The sequence below is a fragment of the Phyllopteryx taeniolatus genome, chromosome 14 (genome assembly GCF_024500385.1).
Source record: "Phyllopteryx taeniolatus isolate TA_2022b chromosome 14, UOR_Ptae_1.2, whole genome shotgun sequence".
NCBI lineage: Eukaryota > Metazoa > Chordata > Actinopteri > Syngnathiformes > Syngnathidae > Phyllopteryx > Phyllopteryx taeniolatus.
The window spans coordinates 12,162,100-12,179,632 of record NC_084515.1 but is presented as its reverse complement, the minus strand read 5'-3'; the positions used below and the strand labels follow the sequence as shown (position 1 = coordinate 12,179,632).

At 41.8% G+C, this 17,533-nt stretch overlaps 1 protein-coding gene and 1 long non-coding RNA gene across 5 annotated transcripts in view; one reads left to right on the top strand and one right to left on the bottom strand.

Annotated features, from left to right (window-relative positions):
• Nucleotides 1–17,533, top strand: part of LOC133489300 (uncharacterized) — a 148,315-nt gene that overhangs the window by 46,387 nt on the left and 84,395 nt on the right. For all 3 annotated transcript variants that reach the window (XR_009791862.1, XR_009791861.1, XR_009791863.1), the window contains exon 2: nt 15,430–15,524. This is a non-coding gene — a long non-coding RNA (uncharacterized LOC133489300). The remainder of the gene's footprint in view (nt 1–15,429; nt 15,525–17,533) is intronic.
• Nucleotides 1–17,533, bottom strand: part of LOC133489299 (netrin-G1-like) — a 70,094-nt gene that overhangs the window by 30,965 nt on the left and 21,596 nt on the right. For both annotated transcript variants that reach the window (XM_061798237.1, XM_061798240.1), the window contains exon 3: nt 5,303–5,946. In XM_061798237.1, the coding sequence (XP_061654221.1) occupies nt 5,303–5,946 (644 nt within the window). The remainder of the gene's footprint in view (nt 1–5,302; nt 5,947–17,533) is intronic.

Below are 17,533 nucleotides of genomic sequence, written 5' to 3'. Positions count from 1 at the left end.
TGCAGCCCTAACCGCACGGCCGTCTGCTAGTGGTCGCATCTTAATTAGTCGGCAGACGTGATCAATAAGCGAGGAAAGGTGGGACAAGTCTGCACAGTTCAAGGTTTTCTTGTACCCCTGTTGTTGCACGCAATCAATAGCTGTGCTAACCTCGCCACACATGGCGGCGAAGGTGAGGGAGAACACGCTGCCTTTTCTATAAGGGCTAACATAAAACATTGGCACGTCGACTGCGTGCGACGCGACTCAGGGATGAAAAAGGAGACGTTCTCTATGGTTCCTCCATTTTGTCATCTCTCAATTTGTTCTTCTGTTTTTTATTGGAATGCCTTCCGGGAGCACTTTTATGATGGCATTATTAAATATCACAATTTTAATGATCTGGTTTGATAGTCGTAAGTGGAGAGAGCATGTGGGAATGTATACAGTGTGTCCACCAAGTCTCTTTACATAAAAAAAAATAAAAGTATCTCAAAAGCAATTGATAACTCATAACAAGTCAGGAATATTTGGCTTTCAGGCAAGGTGAAATTCGGCTTTCAGGCAAGGTGAAATTTCGGGATGAACCTTTACAGGTGCCCTTCTCTAAACTTTTCAACTGTTCAATATTTCAGTACTTTTTGCAAAACTTTCTGTTTTCTAATTGTGCAAAAAGTACTGAAATATTGAGCACTTGGACATGTGCATTCAAAAATTTAGAGAACGTCAAATTAAGTTCACCTGTAAAGGTTATAGTGCATTTAAATTTTTTTTTTTTTTCATTTAAGTTCTTTGCTGAACATTTTAGGATCATCTTGAAATTTCACAGAAAGCCAAATACCCCTTACTTTTGTGAGTATGCCTGTGAATATTCTCATTCATCCAGGTCATTTCATTTTCAAGGCATTGAATCGATTGCAACTGGACTGTTCTCGTTCTCGAGTAGTGTATGATAAGTGCTCGGTGGTTATCTGTTTTGTTTTGGAATGGTCGCCCTAACTGGAGTCAATCTGTCAACCAAATTATTTGAGTCCACTGTGTATTTAACTAGTCTGCTAACTTGAGTCAGCCATCCGATTTAACTGAATCACTTGAGTCTGCAGTGTTTCCAGTCCGGCCCTTCCTGACCAAGGAGGTCAAATGCCAGACTATCATGTTTTATAAGATTAGCCTATAATATTGTCCTTAGGTTCGAGGTGTGTTAAAAGTCAATTTGTCCAGATTTTAGGGTTTGAAACGGGTCGGGCCGACAATCTTAAATAATGAACATGTTCAATATTTATGACCAAAACTCCTTACGTGTGTGGGAAAAGCTACTCTCGAGTCATGAATCTGTGAACTGTGACGTGGAACAGACTGTGGCTAATCCCAGAAGCGCCGTAGACTGACAAACATGGAAATGACCGTAAATAAAAACAAACGTCTTACCTGATTTCATTATTTTTGTCTAAAAGTGGGTTCCCCAGATGGCCACAAGTATGTTCCAAATTCTTTCATTATTGTACAAGGCTCCTGTAACCTTCAGAAATGCTCGTCAAAACATGCGCATATCTGGAAGTGTTTCTTCTTTCTTGGTTTTGTGAGATCACGTGCGACCACGGAAGATTTCAAGATTGGCGGCAGAACAGAATCTTTACAGGTATGTGTCTGGTATTCAATGTTGAAATTATCGGAGCACACCACACACAATAAGACCAAAACGGTTCAATGCATGATTTTTTTTGGAGTCTGGAGCAGATAAAAAAGCTTTTAAGTTTTGAAAATCCTTACGTGTGTACCAGGCCTCAAATCAGTGAACCAAATCACCTTGCACTATTTCCAGTGAGTTCGCTGACTCCAGTGTTTCAGAAGATCTACTATGCCTTGTGTACTTAACAGAAGTCAGCCAGAGGTCTCTTGTGATCCCTTGTTAGCCCAGATTTACTACGAAGATTTTAATCATTCAAAAAGACGGGACTTATTTTGTATTCGTTGCATAAAGTCTAATTTGAATGAAAGTATTGGGAGATAATGGCCGAAAAAAAGCTATTTATGCAATACGTCGCTGCCCATTCATTCTATTCATGTCCATGTCTATAGGTTACCTGGCTCTGGGAAACCTTCCATGTCTGATGGAGAGCTTTTTCCGCACATACAAGGAATTCTTGCAAGGTGCTGACACATTGTGATAAGGCTTTCACATTCGCTCCTAGCCAGAGGGCTGCCGACATCGCTGCGAAGTCTAATCAGCCTCTCTCTCCTGACTTGCTGATCCGCCGCTGGACACAAGCAGTCTGTTCATTTTATTTCAATTTACACCGCAAACATTTTGATAAGAAAATTGCATTTGATGCCCTGGAGCAGAGAAGTGGGTAGAATTGGATGAACCACTTGTTTTCCCTACCCATCCCAGCTTTTTTTTCTTATGAAAGGCAAAATAAGATATCTGTGGGAGATACTATTCTGCGCTTTCTAGACGTCCTTGCAACTTACAACTCATCAATTTGTTTTGGAGTGTGGCTATGGAGTGTCTAACTACGCAACCTAAACTGTATGTCCCTGTGGGGAGGTGTATGTGGGAGTAGAACACTGCCTTTAAGAGCGCTCGCTACAAGGTGAGTCCAAGCAACACTATGTTTGTCTTTGACCTTCTGGTCTTTGACCATTTTGGAGAAAATTTAAGACTTTTAAGTGCGCCTTATGGTCGTGAAAATACGGTAGCTCTCATGGATTTTTCTGGTGCCAAAGCTAAGTAATAACTTACTTGTGTCTAACTTCATGTATTATCAAGTGTAACTCACTCCAATAAAATGCCTCTTAACTCAAAGCGTACATCTCATTTATTGAATGGGCTGAGCTCAAATTTGGAAAAACCTGGCAAACTCGGGAGCCTCCCCACTTTCCGCTCACACGTCCCCGGTGATTACCATTTAATCAGCCACAAACTCTCTTAATTACGACATTAGTCTCCTGCCAATTTGCCAATGTGCTAATGGTTCTTGTCTGCCAACTGAATTGCAATTAGGGACTAACTGTTTCAATTCACCTAAGGGCCCCTCTGATGGGTCATTACTAGCCTAGTTATCCTCACATAAACCAACCGCCAGGCGGGCAGCGCCACTCCCATTTGGAGAGCAGCTGCCAACGCTTTATGACCACCTTGTGGGCCCGTTTCCTACAATGTTTCCATTTCCCTGAAACGCAACCCGCAGCAGCAGTGTTTTACCTTGCCCTAATTAAGCATCTCTAATGTTGTGTAAATGTATATTTTATAGCTAGTAATATAGCGTAGAGGGGGTCGTAGCTCAGTTGACAGAAGGTAAGTGAATCGTTTATATGGGTGTGCTAGGTGTTTGGAGTTACACCGAGGCAAATAAAAAAAGCGTTTACTGCCACGGTTAAGAACGAGGTTGATTGTAGATGAATGGCGTTTTCAAACAACCTGGGGAAGCGCTGTGATTCCATTTGTATGAGTTCGCTGTTTAGAAAAGGCCAGCATGACGACTGCACGACACTGGTGCGGAAACAGAAGTTCAGAACATTGAGAAAGAACGTAAAAACAGTAGATGAATTGATCACTAATTTTCTCCATGGTACAAAATGGAATTCAAATACTCATTTCTAATATCAACATAGAAATGAAGTCTGCGCCTTACACACTGGCCATCTTAGCTTTCGCCTTTTTTACTTGTGTGTAAGATACAGACGTGGAATGGGAGGGACTTGAAAACATCCTGCTTTGGCGAGCTTTGTCTGAAAGGGACAGAGGAATAGATCCCAGCTGTATTGTTATTCCTCGAATGTGCCACACGATGCAGCATAAAAGCGTCTACTTAAACGTGACAAACTATACTACTTGCTGGTGGTACATTTTTACTTGTTGAGAATCTGAAAGCAGTAAAATAAAAAATTCCCTTCTTGGCTCACACGAGGCAATCTCAGCCCTGCGTCCTTGCCGAGTTCAAATATAAACATTAATTTAAAAGACAAAGATTTAGTGAAATCCAAAATAGTGGGCAGTAAATTGCGTGTTCACTCTAACAGCTTGACCGCGCCGTTGGTGGACGTGTTGCGCGTGATCTACTAAGATTGAAATCATTTACTAAGATCCCAAATAGCGGGTGTTAAATTGCATATTCACTCAATAACAGATTGCGTGTGCTGTTGGCAACAATTTGGTGGAGACAGCGGTATTTAAAAGAGAGTTTTCTACTTTCGTAGCTCTAATGGTTGTCACTGCGGAGCGTGGGAAAGCATCGCATGCACAAAAATAGGTTTTTAGTGATGAAATTGGAAATGTTAGTGGGAGACGTGAACAAACATTACTGAGTTAAGGAGAATAAATGGAATAAATCGCTCTGATAATTTTGAGGAAGCCAGCAACCAGATAATATCCATGTTTTGTTTGATTTAACGTGATAATTGGATGAACAGTATGTGCCCATCCTGTGTAATGTTGCATTTAAAAAAACTGCTGTGGGAGAGGCCAGCACCAGTCGCCAAAGTGCGCTGAAAAGACCCATACGCAGAATTGAAATCAGTTATGTCATACGACTGGCTCCAAATCAGCCCATAGCTCGTTCAGAAGTTCCAAAGTTGCAATGCTAAATAGACGTTATCGCGATAACCTTTGTTTGTGGCATCTCAAAAATGCTTACTTGAGCAGTATAATTCTCCCCGCCTCCTCTTATATTACCCGCTCTACACTGTCAGCGCTTTGCCTGCTGGTTTGCACCTTCCTTTTAGATGCGCTTTTTAAATATGCAAAATCAGTTATTGTAATTTAGGTTTGTTAAATCACATTGGGTGTGCTAAATTAATGTATTTATCTATAGATCTCCCGCATTGCACATCTGACAAATGCAATTCTGGGTGCGCCCAGTTAGTAGATCAGCTTTCATTTGCACTCGTTTTTGGACGTGCAAACCTTTGGTCTTTTACGCCCTAAGAGTTCAGCCTCTGCTTAGGTTTCAACCTCTTAGTCTTTTAGATAAACTTGGCATGAGGGTTGAGGTTTTTTCACTTTAACCTGCAATCAAGGGGGGCTAAATCCATTTCAGAGGAGTCGGTCAAAGTTGAAGTGAGTTCAGTTTTCCTTCCTTTAGTTTAGGAAAGAAGTCTGTCTTGCCTTTATTTCAAAACATTATGAGTTCTGTTTAGCATGTAGCGTGGATTTTATGATCAGTTTGACTGTTTGACATATTGAGATTGTGTTTTTTTATTATTCTACTGTACTGTAATTATGACTTTGCTACTGAGTTAGCTTCAGTTAGTGATAGACGACGGCGCATTCCAACAAATTCAGGTTACATCGCCTCCATTGAAAAGTACGAAAAAAACTTACCTTCCCTGCACTTTGATATCGGAGATGGCATAGAAGTATCTGGACAGGTTGTTCTCATCCACCATGGTGGCTCCAGTGGCTGGCTTCAGCAGCCTAATCCTCAGGTCGGTGATGGTGAAGAAGTCCCTCAGGTTCTTGGTAGTATCAAGCTGGCCGTACAAGGAGGCCATGTTGTGCAGGCGAGGCCCGGCGAACAGGGCGAAGCGGTCCTTGATCTCAAAGCGCACCGTCTTGTCGTTCTTCCACACGTAGCCCCGTGAGTAGTCCTCAGTGCAGATGATGTCCAACAGGGTACGCTGGGTGAGGTCACCGACCGTCTTTGGTTCCATGGTGAAGCCATCCAAACAGTCAGTGGCGTAGAACTGGTAGGGCGTCCAAGTACGGCCGTAGTCCAGCGACTTCTCCAGGACCATCTGCTCTGGTCGACCCGACTCAAATGTGAGCACGATGTCGTCGGTCAGCTCGATGGTCTTGTTCCACGACAGCGTGATGTTGACCTGCAGCGGCTTGGGGTATTTTTTCCATGAGGTGGACTGCCAGAAGGTTGTGGGGTTACGACCCTCGAAGTCAAACATCAGCTTGGGCGGATGAGCCAACTCCTCGGTGCTGGCGTCGCACTCGTTGTTGCACATGTAAGGGTTCTCCTGTTTGGACAACAAAAAAGTGCGATCATTTCAGTTCATTGAACCCTAACCACAAGCCAGGCTTCTCCTGTGTAGTGCGTTCATATAAGTTTGTGGAACCCTAACTGTAAGCCTAACATTAACCCAACCCCTACCTTCAAATCCAACCCAACCCCTTACTTACTCTTAACCCTAAACACGTTTGGGTTCTCTTGGAAATACAATAAAAATGGTGTGTTCATGTATGTTCATGAAACCCTAACCCTTAACCTTAACATAGCCACATGTAAAAGCCCTAACCCTACCCGAACCATACTTTAACTCTTAACCCTAACCTTAACACAAAACCACGCAAATCATAATAGTATCGCTACTCTATTCACTTTCATGCTGCCTTCCCAGATTCCAGCATTGAGATAAATCTTCATTTCTTGGTTCCCCACTTATCACTATTAAAAACAGAGCATTCTCTTCACTCTGCCAGTGTTCACTAAAGCATTTCTATCGCATTCAGCTCCACGTGTACTTGATAGAGCGCGGACACTGGATACATAGAGCGTCTCATTAAGATGTCAGTACGAAAACCCCGCATACGATCGTTCCGCCGCCACCACCAACCAAATTGCTGCTGTAATTGATATTCCCGTGTGGTATTTCAGCCCCGAGATGGGATTGGAATCCAAATGAGTTGTTTCTTATAAAACACGCCAGGGCCCCATGTATTTTTCATGGGTCTCCCAGTCTGCTGTGTGTACCAGAGGCATCCACCCAGTCTGCGTGTGTGCGCGAGAGTGTGTGGAGCTTCTTGATGTGTTTGTCTATGAGTAGGATCGAGTGCCCAAGTGTGTGTGTGTGTGTCTGTCTGTCTGTGTGAGATCAGAAGGCACACTCCCATTGACATTCCGCTCACCCCTGTCCCCCCCCGGAACAATGAGGTTAAGTGCTGATGAGATTCACATGCACTTGTAAAGCGGCTCGATAATCAGCAATCATCTGACACCCTCCACGTTGGAATTATCTAAAGGTGAGAACAATAATTTCAGCGACGCCCAGACGCTTATCGCTCGCTCTCTCTCTCTCTCGGAAAACGAGATTGACACGGGAGGCGAGGAGCACTGCAAAGAATACTGATAAGGATTCGCCATTACATTTTTATTTTAGAGAACTGCTTTTGTCTCCCGATATTGAACTTGAGAGGAATTTTATTTGATGCTTTGTGGCGCTCAAAGGATGTTTAAAATGTGTACGAACATTAAGGGCATTAAAAAAGCCTTTATAAGCTGTACAGGCAATGTCTTAAAGGGGAATGAAACCCAAGAATGTTCATTAATATATTCTATGTGCCCCCACAAGTCTAAACATGGTGTTCTAATTAATATTGTGTTTGTGGAATAAGAATTATTTACAATTTTCAACCATCTCAGTGGGCAGCCATTTTGGGTTTATATTGCCCTCTGCTGTCCACTGAAAATGACGTCAGTGGTGCCCACATGGCCACGTGGCTTGCATTGTGAACGTCATATTGGCCACATCCGTGAACGGGGCACCATTGATATCAGGTGGGCACCATTGACATCATTTTCATGACATCAGAGGGCAATACAAACATAAAATGGCTGCCCACTGAGATGGTTGAAAACAAGTTGAAGATTATAAATAATTATGAATTATTCTATAAACACGATAATCAGAACACCATGTTTAGGCAAGTGGGGGCACGTAGAATAGATTGACAAGAAAATTCTAGGCTTTAATTCCTCTTTAACTGCCAATTTAAAGTTTTTTTTACGACTACTAACTATATAAGACTAAGTAAAAATACTTATCCTTTGATGACTCGCGACTTAGTAGTGTAAGGGAGCTGAAAGGGAGGCCAGTCGAAGTCTGGCATCGCGCTTTTTAACATTCTTACCGCATATGTACTAGCTAGTGACTAGCATTAGCGATGAACATTCATATATTGCTTAATGTGAATTTTAAGAAATATTATTCTTAATCGTAAGAATAACTTCACTGGTCTATCATCAAAGTAAAACAAAAATAAAGTAATGAATACTCCTAAGAATCCTTTAACGACTGAATTTCACTCGAGTTGCTGAATGTTATTGTCTTTTGACCTTTGTAGCTGTCAGACGAACGTGTACGTCAACTATCCAGTCTGCGTTAGCTAGTAGCTAACGTTAGCAGTTGATGTCACTGCCTGGACTTCTGGTCAGTTAGAACTAAGCGAACTAAGTCAAATCTCACAAGTTGCTGAAGTTTTGTGTAATGTCATTTCTATCTTGCTCTAGCCATCAGGCGGCTAACGTTAGCAGCTAACTTTAGCAGTTGACTTTGCTGTCTGAAGTCTCGTGTAATGTTGTTTCAATCTTCCACTATTATTTGCTAATGTTACAGCAGCTACCCAGTTGGCAGCCAGCAAGTTAGTGTCTAGATTTAGCGGCTAATGTTATACAGTCACAACTGAGCCTAAGTGAGGTCTTGCGATAGTTGCTGAAGTCTTGAAAAATGTCAATTTTATGTTGCTCTAGCTGCTAAGGGCTAGTGTTAGACTTTAGTGTGAGCAGTCAACGACACTGTGTGGAGTTTTCTGTCTCTTTAGCCTGAGCTTTTGTGCAAATTTTATTTTCACAGTTTGTGACATCACACATTTGATCTCAGTCACTTGCTGCTTTTGTCTGCCTCCATTCAACTCAAGAGGAATTTTATTTGATGCTCTATGTCTTGCTCAAAGTAGGTTCAATATATGACCCCCCCACCCCTGATATAGATCTCTTCACTTCATTTTTATTTCCTTTTGTAGCCACCCCACACTATCAACCACTTGCTCTTCAGCGGGAGTCAATAACAAAGCGATGCACCAGCAAGATTGCAGGCCGAGCTGACTCAAAGCCGTGTGGCGTAATCCAATTAGAAGGCTAATAAGGGTGACGTCGCCGAGACGGGAGCGGGAGGAATGTAAAAGGAGACCTTTTCCGCTCACCGGGGTTCCAAGGAAGCCGCTAAAAGTGTTCTCTCTTCAAGACGCCAACGCACCAGCACAGAAGCCACAGAGGCAGAAAACGGAGAGCGTGTTATGGAGGATGTCGGAACGATAAATAGGAGCCAGGCAGAATAATCCGTTTGTGTTGTTGCTGTTTTTTCACTTTGGGAGGTTTTGTTCTGTTGTTAATGTTCCCTCAATAGGACCCTTAGCCGTAGCCGGTATTGTCCAACCTTTTGTGAACAAGGGAGTTTGATTTTAATCTCCTGCAACAGGTGTCATGCATTTGTTTGTGCTGCTTTTTCTTTCTTTTTTTTGGGGGGGGGGGGGGGGGGGGTGTAGGTTTATACTTTCTGTTTTTGTTACCATCCCTGACTTGATTGGATTCTCACCAAGAGCCATTATTGTCCAACTTTTTGAGAGCAAAATACTTTGATTTGGATTTTCTGTGCGTGGTGCAATTAATGCCATCTGTTTGTGCTGTCACTGGTTTTATTTCAGCAGGTACTAACCTTCAGTTCTTGCCTTGATATGACTCAGCCACAGTAGATATGAACCAAGTTTTTGTCAACAAAATACTTTAATTTGACTCTTTTGAGACAAGTGTCATGCATTTGAATCCATATATTTGTGCTGTTACTGGTTTTATTTGTGAGGTTCCTACCTCCTGTTTTTGTTCCTTTGATAGGGCGCTCAGCCGAAGCAGTTACGGACTAGCTGTTTGTGAACAAAAGACCTTGATTAAAATTTTCTGTGACCTGTGTTGCGCATTTCAGTCCATTTTCTTGTGCTGTTACTGGTTCTATTTGTCTGTTTAGATCTCTACTTCTATTTTCCTCCCATTCCTGGCTTGATAGGACTCTCAGTCAGGGTCGGTATTGACCAGCTTTTTGTGCACAAATAACTTTGACTTGGCTCTTTGTGACCTGTGTCGTGCATTTCATTCACCTGTTTGTGCTGTTACTGGTTTTAGTTTGTGTTTGTTCCCATCCTGTTCTGATGAGACTTTCAACCAGAGAATCTGTTGTCCAACTTTTTGTGAACAAGGGACTTTGATTTACGTAGCTCTCCAGTGGCTGGTGTTGTGCATCAGTCCATCTGTTTGTGTTAAGACTGGTTTTATATTGGCAGATTTTACCTCCCTGTTTTCAATTCCAATTCCTGGCTTGATAACATTCAGCCATAGCTGGTTTCAACCAACTTTTTGTGAACGAAGAACGTTGATTTGGATCTTCTGTGAACAGTGTTTATGGCGTTTGACAAGAAGGAGCACTTAGTAAAGATGTAGACTGCAACCTTAGCTTCTTGCACAGTCTGCTTGCTAGCTAGCCATAAGCTTGTCACTTGTGATCAAAAGGTAGTGTTTTGTGTGTGTTATATTTTCAAGGTTTTGCAGAATGTCTGATTCTCCCCTGGTCTTTCTCCTGCTTCTTTCATTTGTTGTTCTCTCTGAGACCGACACGTCGCCGCCTAACGACGAGCAATTTCCCCGCCGAACAGTGAGGCGTAAATAAGGGACACATTTGCATCACCGCTCCAGCAGAAGAAACGGGGGAAGCGGTCATAAATTCAATCCATAATCATCCTCTCGCCGCCTGCCTCCACTTGGGGCCTTCGGGGAAGCGATCAGTTTATCCGAGGAAGCTCCACTCAGTATCAGCAGGGGATTCGTTCCTTTCACAAAAGTCCCTTCCATCATTAATAACGCTCAATAAAGCAGAGGCACTTTTCCCATCCAACACTAAGTGACACTATTTACTCTGGGCTACAAAACGCCCACCGTGCTGGATTTGTTTCTGATGGCTCTGACGCAGAAAAAAAGGTCAGAACCTTCCATCGGATTTCCTGTGGTGGTTATTTAACAACGAAAACACCGCCTTCCGGCCGATCGATGGTCTCTGTGGTCATTGTCGACTCAGGGGGGCTTTAGTGCTGTGCTGGGGGCCACCTATTGGAAAACAATAAGCCCCCTCAGCTTGATCCTTCACCTGCAGTCACGACAGCAGCACTGGAGATGAGAAATATCACCTCACCTTTTCCACGGATAATTGTCAGACTTGATAGGTTATATAGCTGCCAACGATCATTTTATGACAATCACATGATCCAATTGGATTACTTATCGGATTTCTATTGGGATGCTTTGACACAAAACATACTGCTGTCAAACTAACTGAATGATGCTAAAAAGGGTTTAACAGAAAAGAAAAAAAATCAGCTGCTTAATATTAGCATTTTATTATTTAATTATCGTTACTACTGTGTTTAGCGTGTGGGAATGAAGAAGACAATGACACAGAATAAAAATAGGATGATGCCAAGACAAATATAAGGCGGAAGCCGATGACGACAAAGAAAACAACAGACGACACGAAGAGGACAGCATGAAGAAAGCATAACAAGAAGATGAAGATGTAGAGTATGATAAAGAAATAGAAGTCAAAGGCGGCCATCAAGAAATGGACAATGGCAATGAAGTCAAAGACCACGAGGAATCTGAAGGTTGCAATGGAAACTCTGACAAAGAAGACCATGAGGAAGACGATAATGAAGAACACAACTAAAAAAGAAGACAATGAACAAAATAAGACATCAAATAAGAAGACAATAGAGGAGACGACAAAGAAGATAATGACAAAACATGACTGAAGACAAATCGCGTCATGGCAATCAATATATTTTTGCACCTAAGGAGTGGAGAGTGCGAGCATAGTTAACATTTTTCTCATATTAATGTAAAGCAAATGTGTACATGGCTGCCATACTTTTCATTTCAGCAAATCGTGGTAATATTGACCTAGTTGTTCTAGTAACTATACTAATAATGTGACATTTTCTTAGAAATTTGGTGCTGCATAATCACAGCCATTAGCTGACCAATATTGGCCTGGAATTAATATTTTAGCCTGAATTATTCTTAAAAACTAGTATTGTATATTAATGACACAAATTTATAGAATGTAAAGAAATGAAACAGTTTTTGCCACATTTTATTCGCTTCAATTCAATGGACATTGCTGCTCCTTCTGATTTGTACACCTTGGCAACCTGGGGACAATATAGTACAGACATACGGCTATACAGTACATGGCGACGGTCTCAGCTCCCCAGTAAGCTGCAGAAATATTAGTTGTTCTTCGCACAGGATAACGAATATATCACGGGCATCCAGCAGAATCCTCGCCTCTCCAAAATCATCACTTTTCAGGAAAAGAAACCTGCATATTTGTTGAGCCATTAACATTGGACCATCAAGAAAAGCAAGCCATTTTTAACACTTTAGATTGACCAATAGTATTGATTTTTGAAAAAAATATGAAAGTGTATTTAAAGCACAAAAAAAAAACAAATCAACCAAACGACAGCTTGTATCTCTAAAAACTCTTGGGTCAGGTCTCAAGGCACCACTGTATTTGTATTTAGGTATTATTTTGGTATGTACCATTCGTAAAGGTCCTGAGGTAAACCAAGTCCCCACATAAAACATATACCGATTAGGACAGTACTATGTAGGGGTGTAACAATGCATGTTTTTGTATTTTGCTGTACGGTACAGAGTACATACAGTATTACGGAAGCGTCAGAAAGTGTAACTGCGTCGTGCTCTCGCAACACGACTGTAAAACAATGCATCGTAGCTCAGCCTTTAGCTAGCCGACGTCACGCCTAGTCACATGCTTTTGGCACTACGTCCAACTGGTTAACTCTTTGAAATGGCACCACACGAACGTTCATTTATATCCTAATGAGAAATGATTGAAGCTGTTATTATTTTGCTTATTTAAGAATAATCACGTTCCCTTACTGTACCGAATGTGAACTGAACCGTAACCTACAACAACCAAGATACGTAGCGAATCTCATCATCATCGAGACCTATTTCCATCCGATCTAATGACATTTGGATGAAAATATCCGCAGCTCAACACTCTCTAAACGTCTTTAAATTTACAGTGATATTGGCTTGACCTTAAGGGAACCACGTAGTATGAGACGTCATTAGCCTTGACCAGCCGCAGTCTCACGATCGCAAGGCAGCTGTGTTTACCTTAGCACGCCAATGGAGATGTTTGTGATGAGGTTGCGATCATTAGCGAGGGGGAGGGATTGTGCAAAATGTCAGTGGGTGTGGAATTAGTAAGCTTTATCTAATTGGCTGCTGGCCAAGCAGTTTAAAAATCAAATATGAAATGAAAACTAATTATGGTAATGAAAGGCAGTGTGTGCTTAAAATAAATGAACCGCACAGAGTGAATGGAAATAATAAATGCTAATTTACACAGATTTTCCAATAGTCCTAACGAGGCAGGTCAAGAAAAGCAGTGAGCATCAGGATATCTATTCTTTTTGTAATTCATACATGTACATATTTTAAGCTACCGTTAATGCCCAGCAGCTGGTTTTGTATATATTGTAACTTGTATATGATATATAATGTATTTCATATAAATTACAGTGTATATAAAAATTTACTTAAATGATTTTAACAAATGGCTGCAATATAAGAAAGAGTGAAACATTTATGGGGGTCTGAAAACTTTCCGTACCCACTGTGTACTGTGATTGTTTGTGGGCTCTGCCTTTCATCGGAAACCGCAGCCTTCAAGCTCCAGCCAACACACTGTCAAAACGACAGGAGAGTCTTTAAATTGAGCCGAATTGTTTTCACAAAACTTTCGGGACTGTGAGAAAGAGAGAGGAAAAAAAGAAAAAATCTCCCACTGGACGTGAAAGCGGAGGTGAGGCTAGATTAATCAACCCGTCGTCCCGCTGAGCCTACCACCTTCCGACCAGCCACATGACACCTGCACCCGCACCTCCGCCACACTTCTGCTGCCACTCGCGCACACCACGAGGACTTTGACAAATGGCGTCCCTCTCACTCTCTCTTATATCCCTCATTGCGGGAATTGATCCCCAGACAACAGACATGATGAACGGATAACGCGACACTTGATGAAATCACAAGGTGGCCATCAGGTTGCACAATAAACTCCCAATCAGTTGTAAAGGCGAGCTCCATTTGCCCCGCACTCCAAAAAGCACCTTCATAAATCAGGATGATTCCAAAATGGATGACATCCACACGGATCAGCCTTTTAGAGGACCAGTGTATGGCAATCGCCCGGCCTCGTTGATCCTTTTAGGTGCTCTATAAGCCATCCGACGGGAATAGGCGTCAAGATAGTGGGAGCGTTGCAGCTTAGGTGGAAGTTCCATAGAGATTTAGTGACTATTATATCGTATGGCAGGTTTGAGGATCACATACTATGGCACAGCATGGAAAGTTCTTGAGTACATCCCATGTTCAGGAGAGTAGTGGGATTGTGGAATGTAATCCAAATTGTTCTGCGCTAGAATAGCAGGTCACAAGTTAAAGTGAGAGCTCAACTAGTTAATTGCTCTTTAAAAGGATGCACTTGAATTATATAATATTTCTGGCAAACGAAAATCGAAAGAAAGTCACATGAAAAGGGAAGTCTCATGAGGTACGCTAACGTTTAGCACAAGATGTCAGCGTATCATGACAAACTTTAGCGTACATTACTGTACAAGTGTTTTATTTATTTATTTTATAATATATATAATAATTTGGTCCCCCAAAAAGCTAAAAATAGAAGCTAAACATGTTGAGTAATCATAATAATAATAGTATACTACTAATGTTTGGCATGATATGCTGACAACTTGTGTTTTGGATTTCAAAATTATATAAACGATGCCAGCTTTGATGTAGTCCTATACATCAAAGAATGTATCTTCAAAATAAAGTCGAGCTAACACAGAGCCAACTTAATGTTAAAGAAAGTTTTTGGCCTCACTTTGTAAACACAAGCAACATGAAAAGACAAGCATCAAGTGGCGGGTGCAGAGGTGACGTCCGTAACTCGCTATTGGCGCTGACATTTGATCAAAAAACAACAACAAAAAACACGCACACATCTCGCGGCATGTTCATGTTTTCCATTTACATCAAGCACTATGCCCCTTTTTTTTTTTTTTTTTTTTTAACGCAAGCGTAGCCCTCGCCGAGGCAGTCCCTTGGAGGACGCCACCGCTTCCAAGTCTGCGCCTTTGAAGTCGACGCCTCGCCAAATAAGCCGCTGCCCCGTGAATCCAAATCGAGGTCTGCGACTGCAGACAAAAGGGAAATGGCGCTATGCGTTAATTAACACCTGGCCTCATTATCTGTCCCGTGTGGCACAGTCCCAGCGGGCCGCATTTAACACCGCTTATCACGATCATAGCGGCACTAACAGTTGTGTGTATGGACAAACTTTTTTATGTATGTGAGTATCACGGTGTTAGTCTGTGTGTGTGCGTGCGTGTGTGCGCGCGCGCAGGATTAGACTCTCTGATGTCGGGATTTAATAAGATGCTTCAAAGTTGCTCTAACGAGCGGCTCTTTAGTTCTCTTCTCTAGATCTCGTCGTGATACGCTCGATAAACCGCCGCCTGCTAAGTGGCTAGCTAGTCCGGATCAAGTTTATGGCAAAACACTAAATATCTCATATTTATAGGGCACATCCATCCATCCGTTTTCGATCCAGTGATCCCCTTATTCAACTATTCCCGGAGTATAAGGACCAAGCCCAGCCACAAAGAGCGAAAAACTGTGAGTAGTTGACACCCTCCCTAATTTTTTAAATTGTGTTTTTATTTATTTTAATGATGGCCTGTGTTTGTAGTTTAAACCATACATACACCACAAACCACTCTTGTATACTGGGCTAATTTACACAATAATCACCCTCCACACTGAGTTTTTTTCACCAATGACATAAAGAGCGAGGCTGGGTGAAGATCCACAGCCACTTTCAAGCAACACCTGTCGGACTACTGTATATTGTCGGAAAATGTCAAACGTCTAAGCCAAAAAGTAAGCAGAGCTGCATTGAGTATTTTTGATTGGTGCCTCCATGAGTTAACACTTTTATGGTCTTTAGACGCTTGCTTTTGTGCACACTCTGAGCTGTTGCCGCCATGGAAACCAAATTCGTACTGGCCATTGACCCAGCACTGCTGTATATGGGGTATAAAGGGACTCACTTGCACCAGACATGGCTGCCCTCTCAAACAGGCTACTTTCAGCAACATAGTGTATGCAGAGTGTGAAGTAGTACCTTGATTTGCAAGCGCAAAAAAAGGTTTTCTCAGTTGCAAGCCATTGCTTGGTCCATTTTTTATTTTTTTTTTGCTTTGAGATGCGAACCGACATTTGAATTACGAGTAAATCAGATACGCCGCCACTCCAATGCAGTGAAAACAAATTGAGCAATTAAGGTACTGTAATGCCCCCGCATGTGGGCAAGGAGAGCCGCAGCCACTGATTCACATTCAGCCTTTTATTGAATGGGATCCAAATACAAAATGAGAACACTGAGGACCTGCTGTAGGCCACAACTCACGCTCAGACACTCACACTGAACTAGCTGGCCAACCCAACCCAACTCCAAGTCCTGAGCCCACTCTCTAGGCCACGCCCCTTTAATGCACACATCCAACACACAAATACAACTCTTAAGTAAAGTAATTGCATTTTACTAAAGCAATTTACTTCATTACATTCTCTTTTATTATGCTTTTATACAATCATGATTACAAATTTGCATATTTTTAGGGGACTGAATTGGATTAATGGCATTTTAATTCATTTCACTGGGAGAAAATTGTTTGATATACATTCAGTATGAGGAAATTCCTTTATGATTTTTTTTAAGCAACAAATTTGGTCGAACAGTATGATCCGGAATTGCTTGTTGACTTTTGATTTGTTCGCATTTGAAAAATATTTCTTGCATAGAAAATAACAAAAATAGGATTATCTATTCAGGAAACTCTCCCATTTATTAAACTGTCATTAAACAAATGTCTTGCGTGTTATGACTGTCCAGCCTTATTTTTTATTTTTATTTAAAAAGTACATGTCTATTGTTGCCATGGCAACCGCTGATCATCCAGTCTCGTGGTTCTATTCGATGCTAATTGGACTAGCATGGATTCTTTTTCATTCTAATGTAACATTTCTGAGTTGTGTGCAGTACTTGTAGAAATATTGCCACAGATAACGTGCAATACATGACACTGTATTACCGTGGGTGAAAACAATTCTGTATTGCCGTCAATTTAAGCCTGGTTTCTCTCGCGTGACATTGCTTTCGGGGCTGTCGGCGAACAGCTGTCGCGTCTCCAGAGACTCAAAACGCTAAGTAGCACCAAAGCTGCGCCGAATGTTCGTGTGCAAGCTCATGTAGACGGAGGTGACAAGTTCACCACTGTCAAGATTGGGGAGGGGGGTGAGTCACGTTTTTTAAAAATGTTTTATTTGTGTGCGAAAAATACTTCACCCTGAAATGAGTTGTTTTGCCATCACATGTGACACCCGTTAGGTCACGAATCACGTAGCTTTTCATTGGTAATAGTGCTTTCACAAAAGCCAGAGAATCGTAGCGGTCGTCGCCATCAAAGAGATGAAATTGAGAGCGGGAAATAGCGTCGCTATTGTGCTAGCTCACCATGTCAATCTGCATAGTTATTAGAGGCATCTATTAATTTCAAATGCCAGCCAGCGTGCAGAATAAAGCAGCACTCAAATGTCAGCCTTTCATTCAGCATTATATAAAA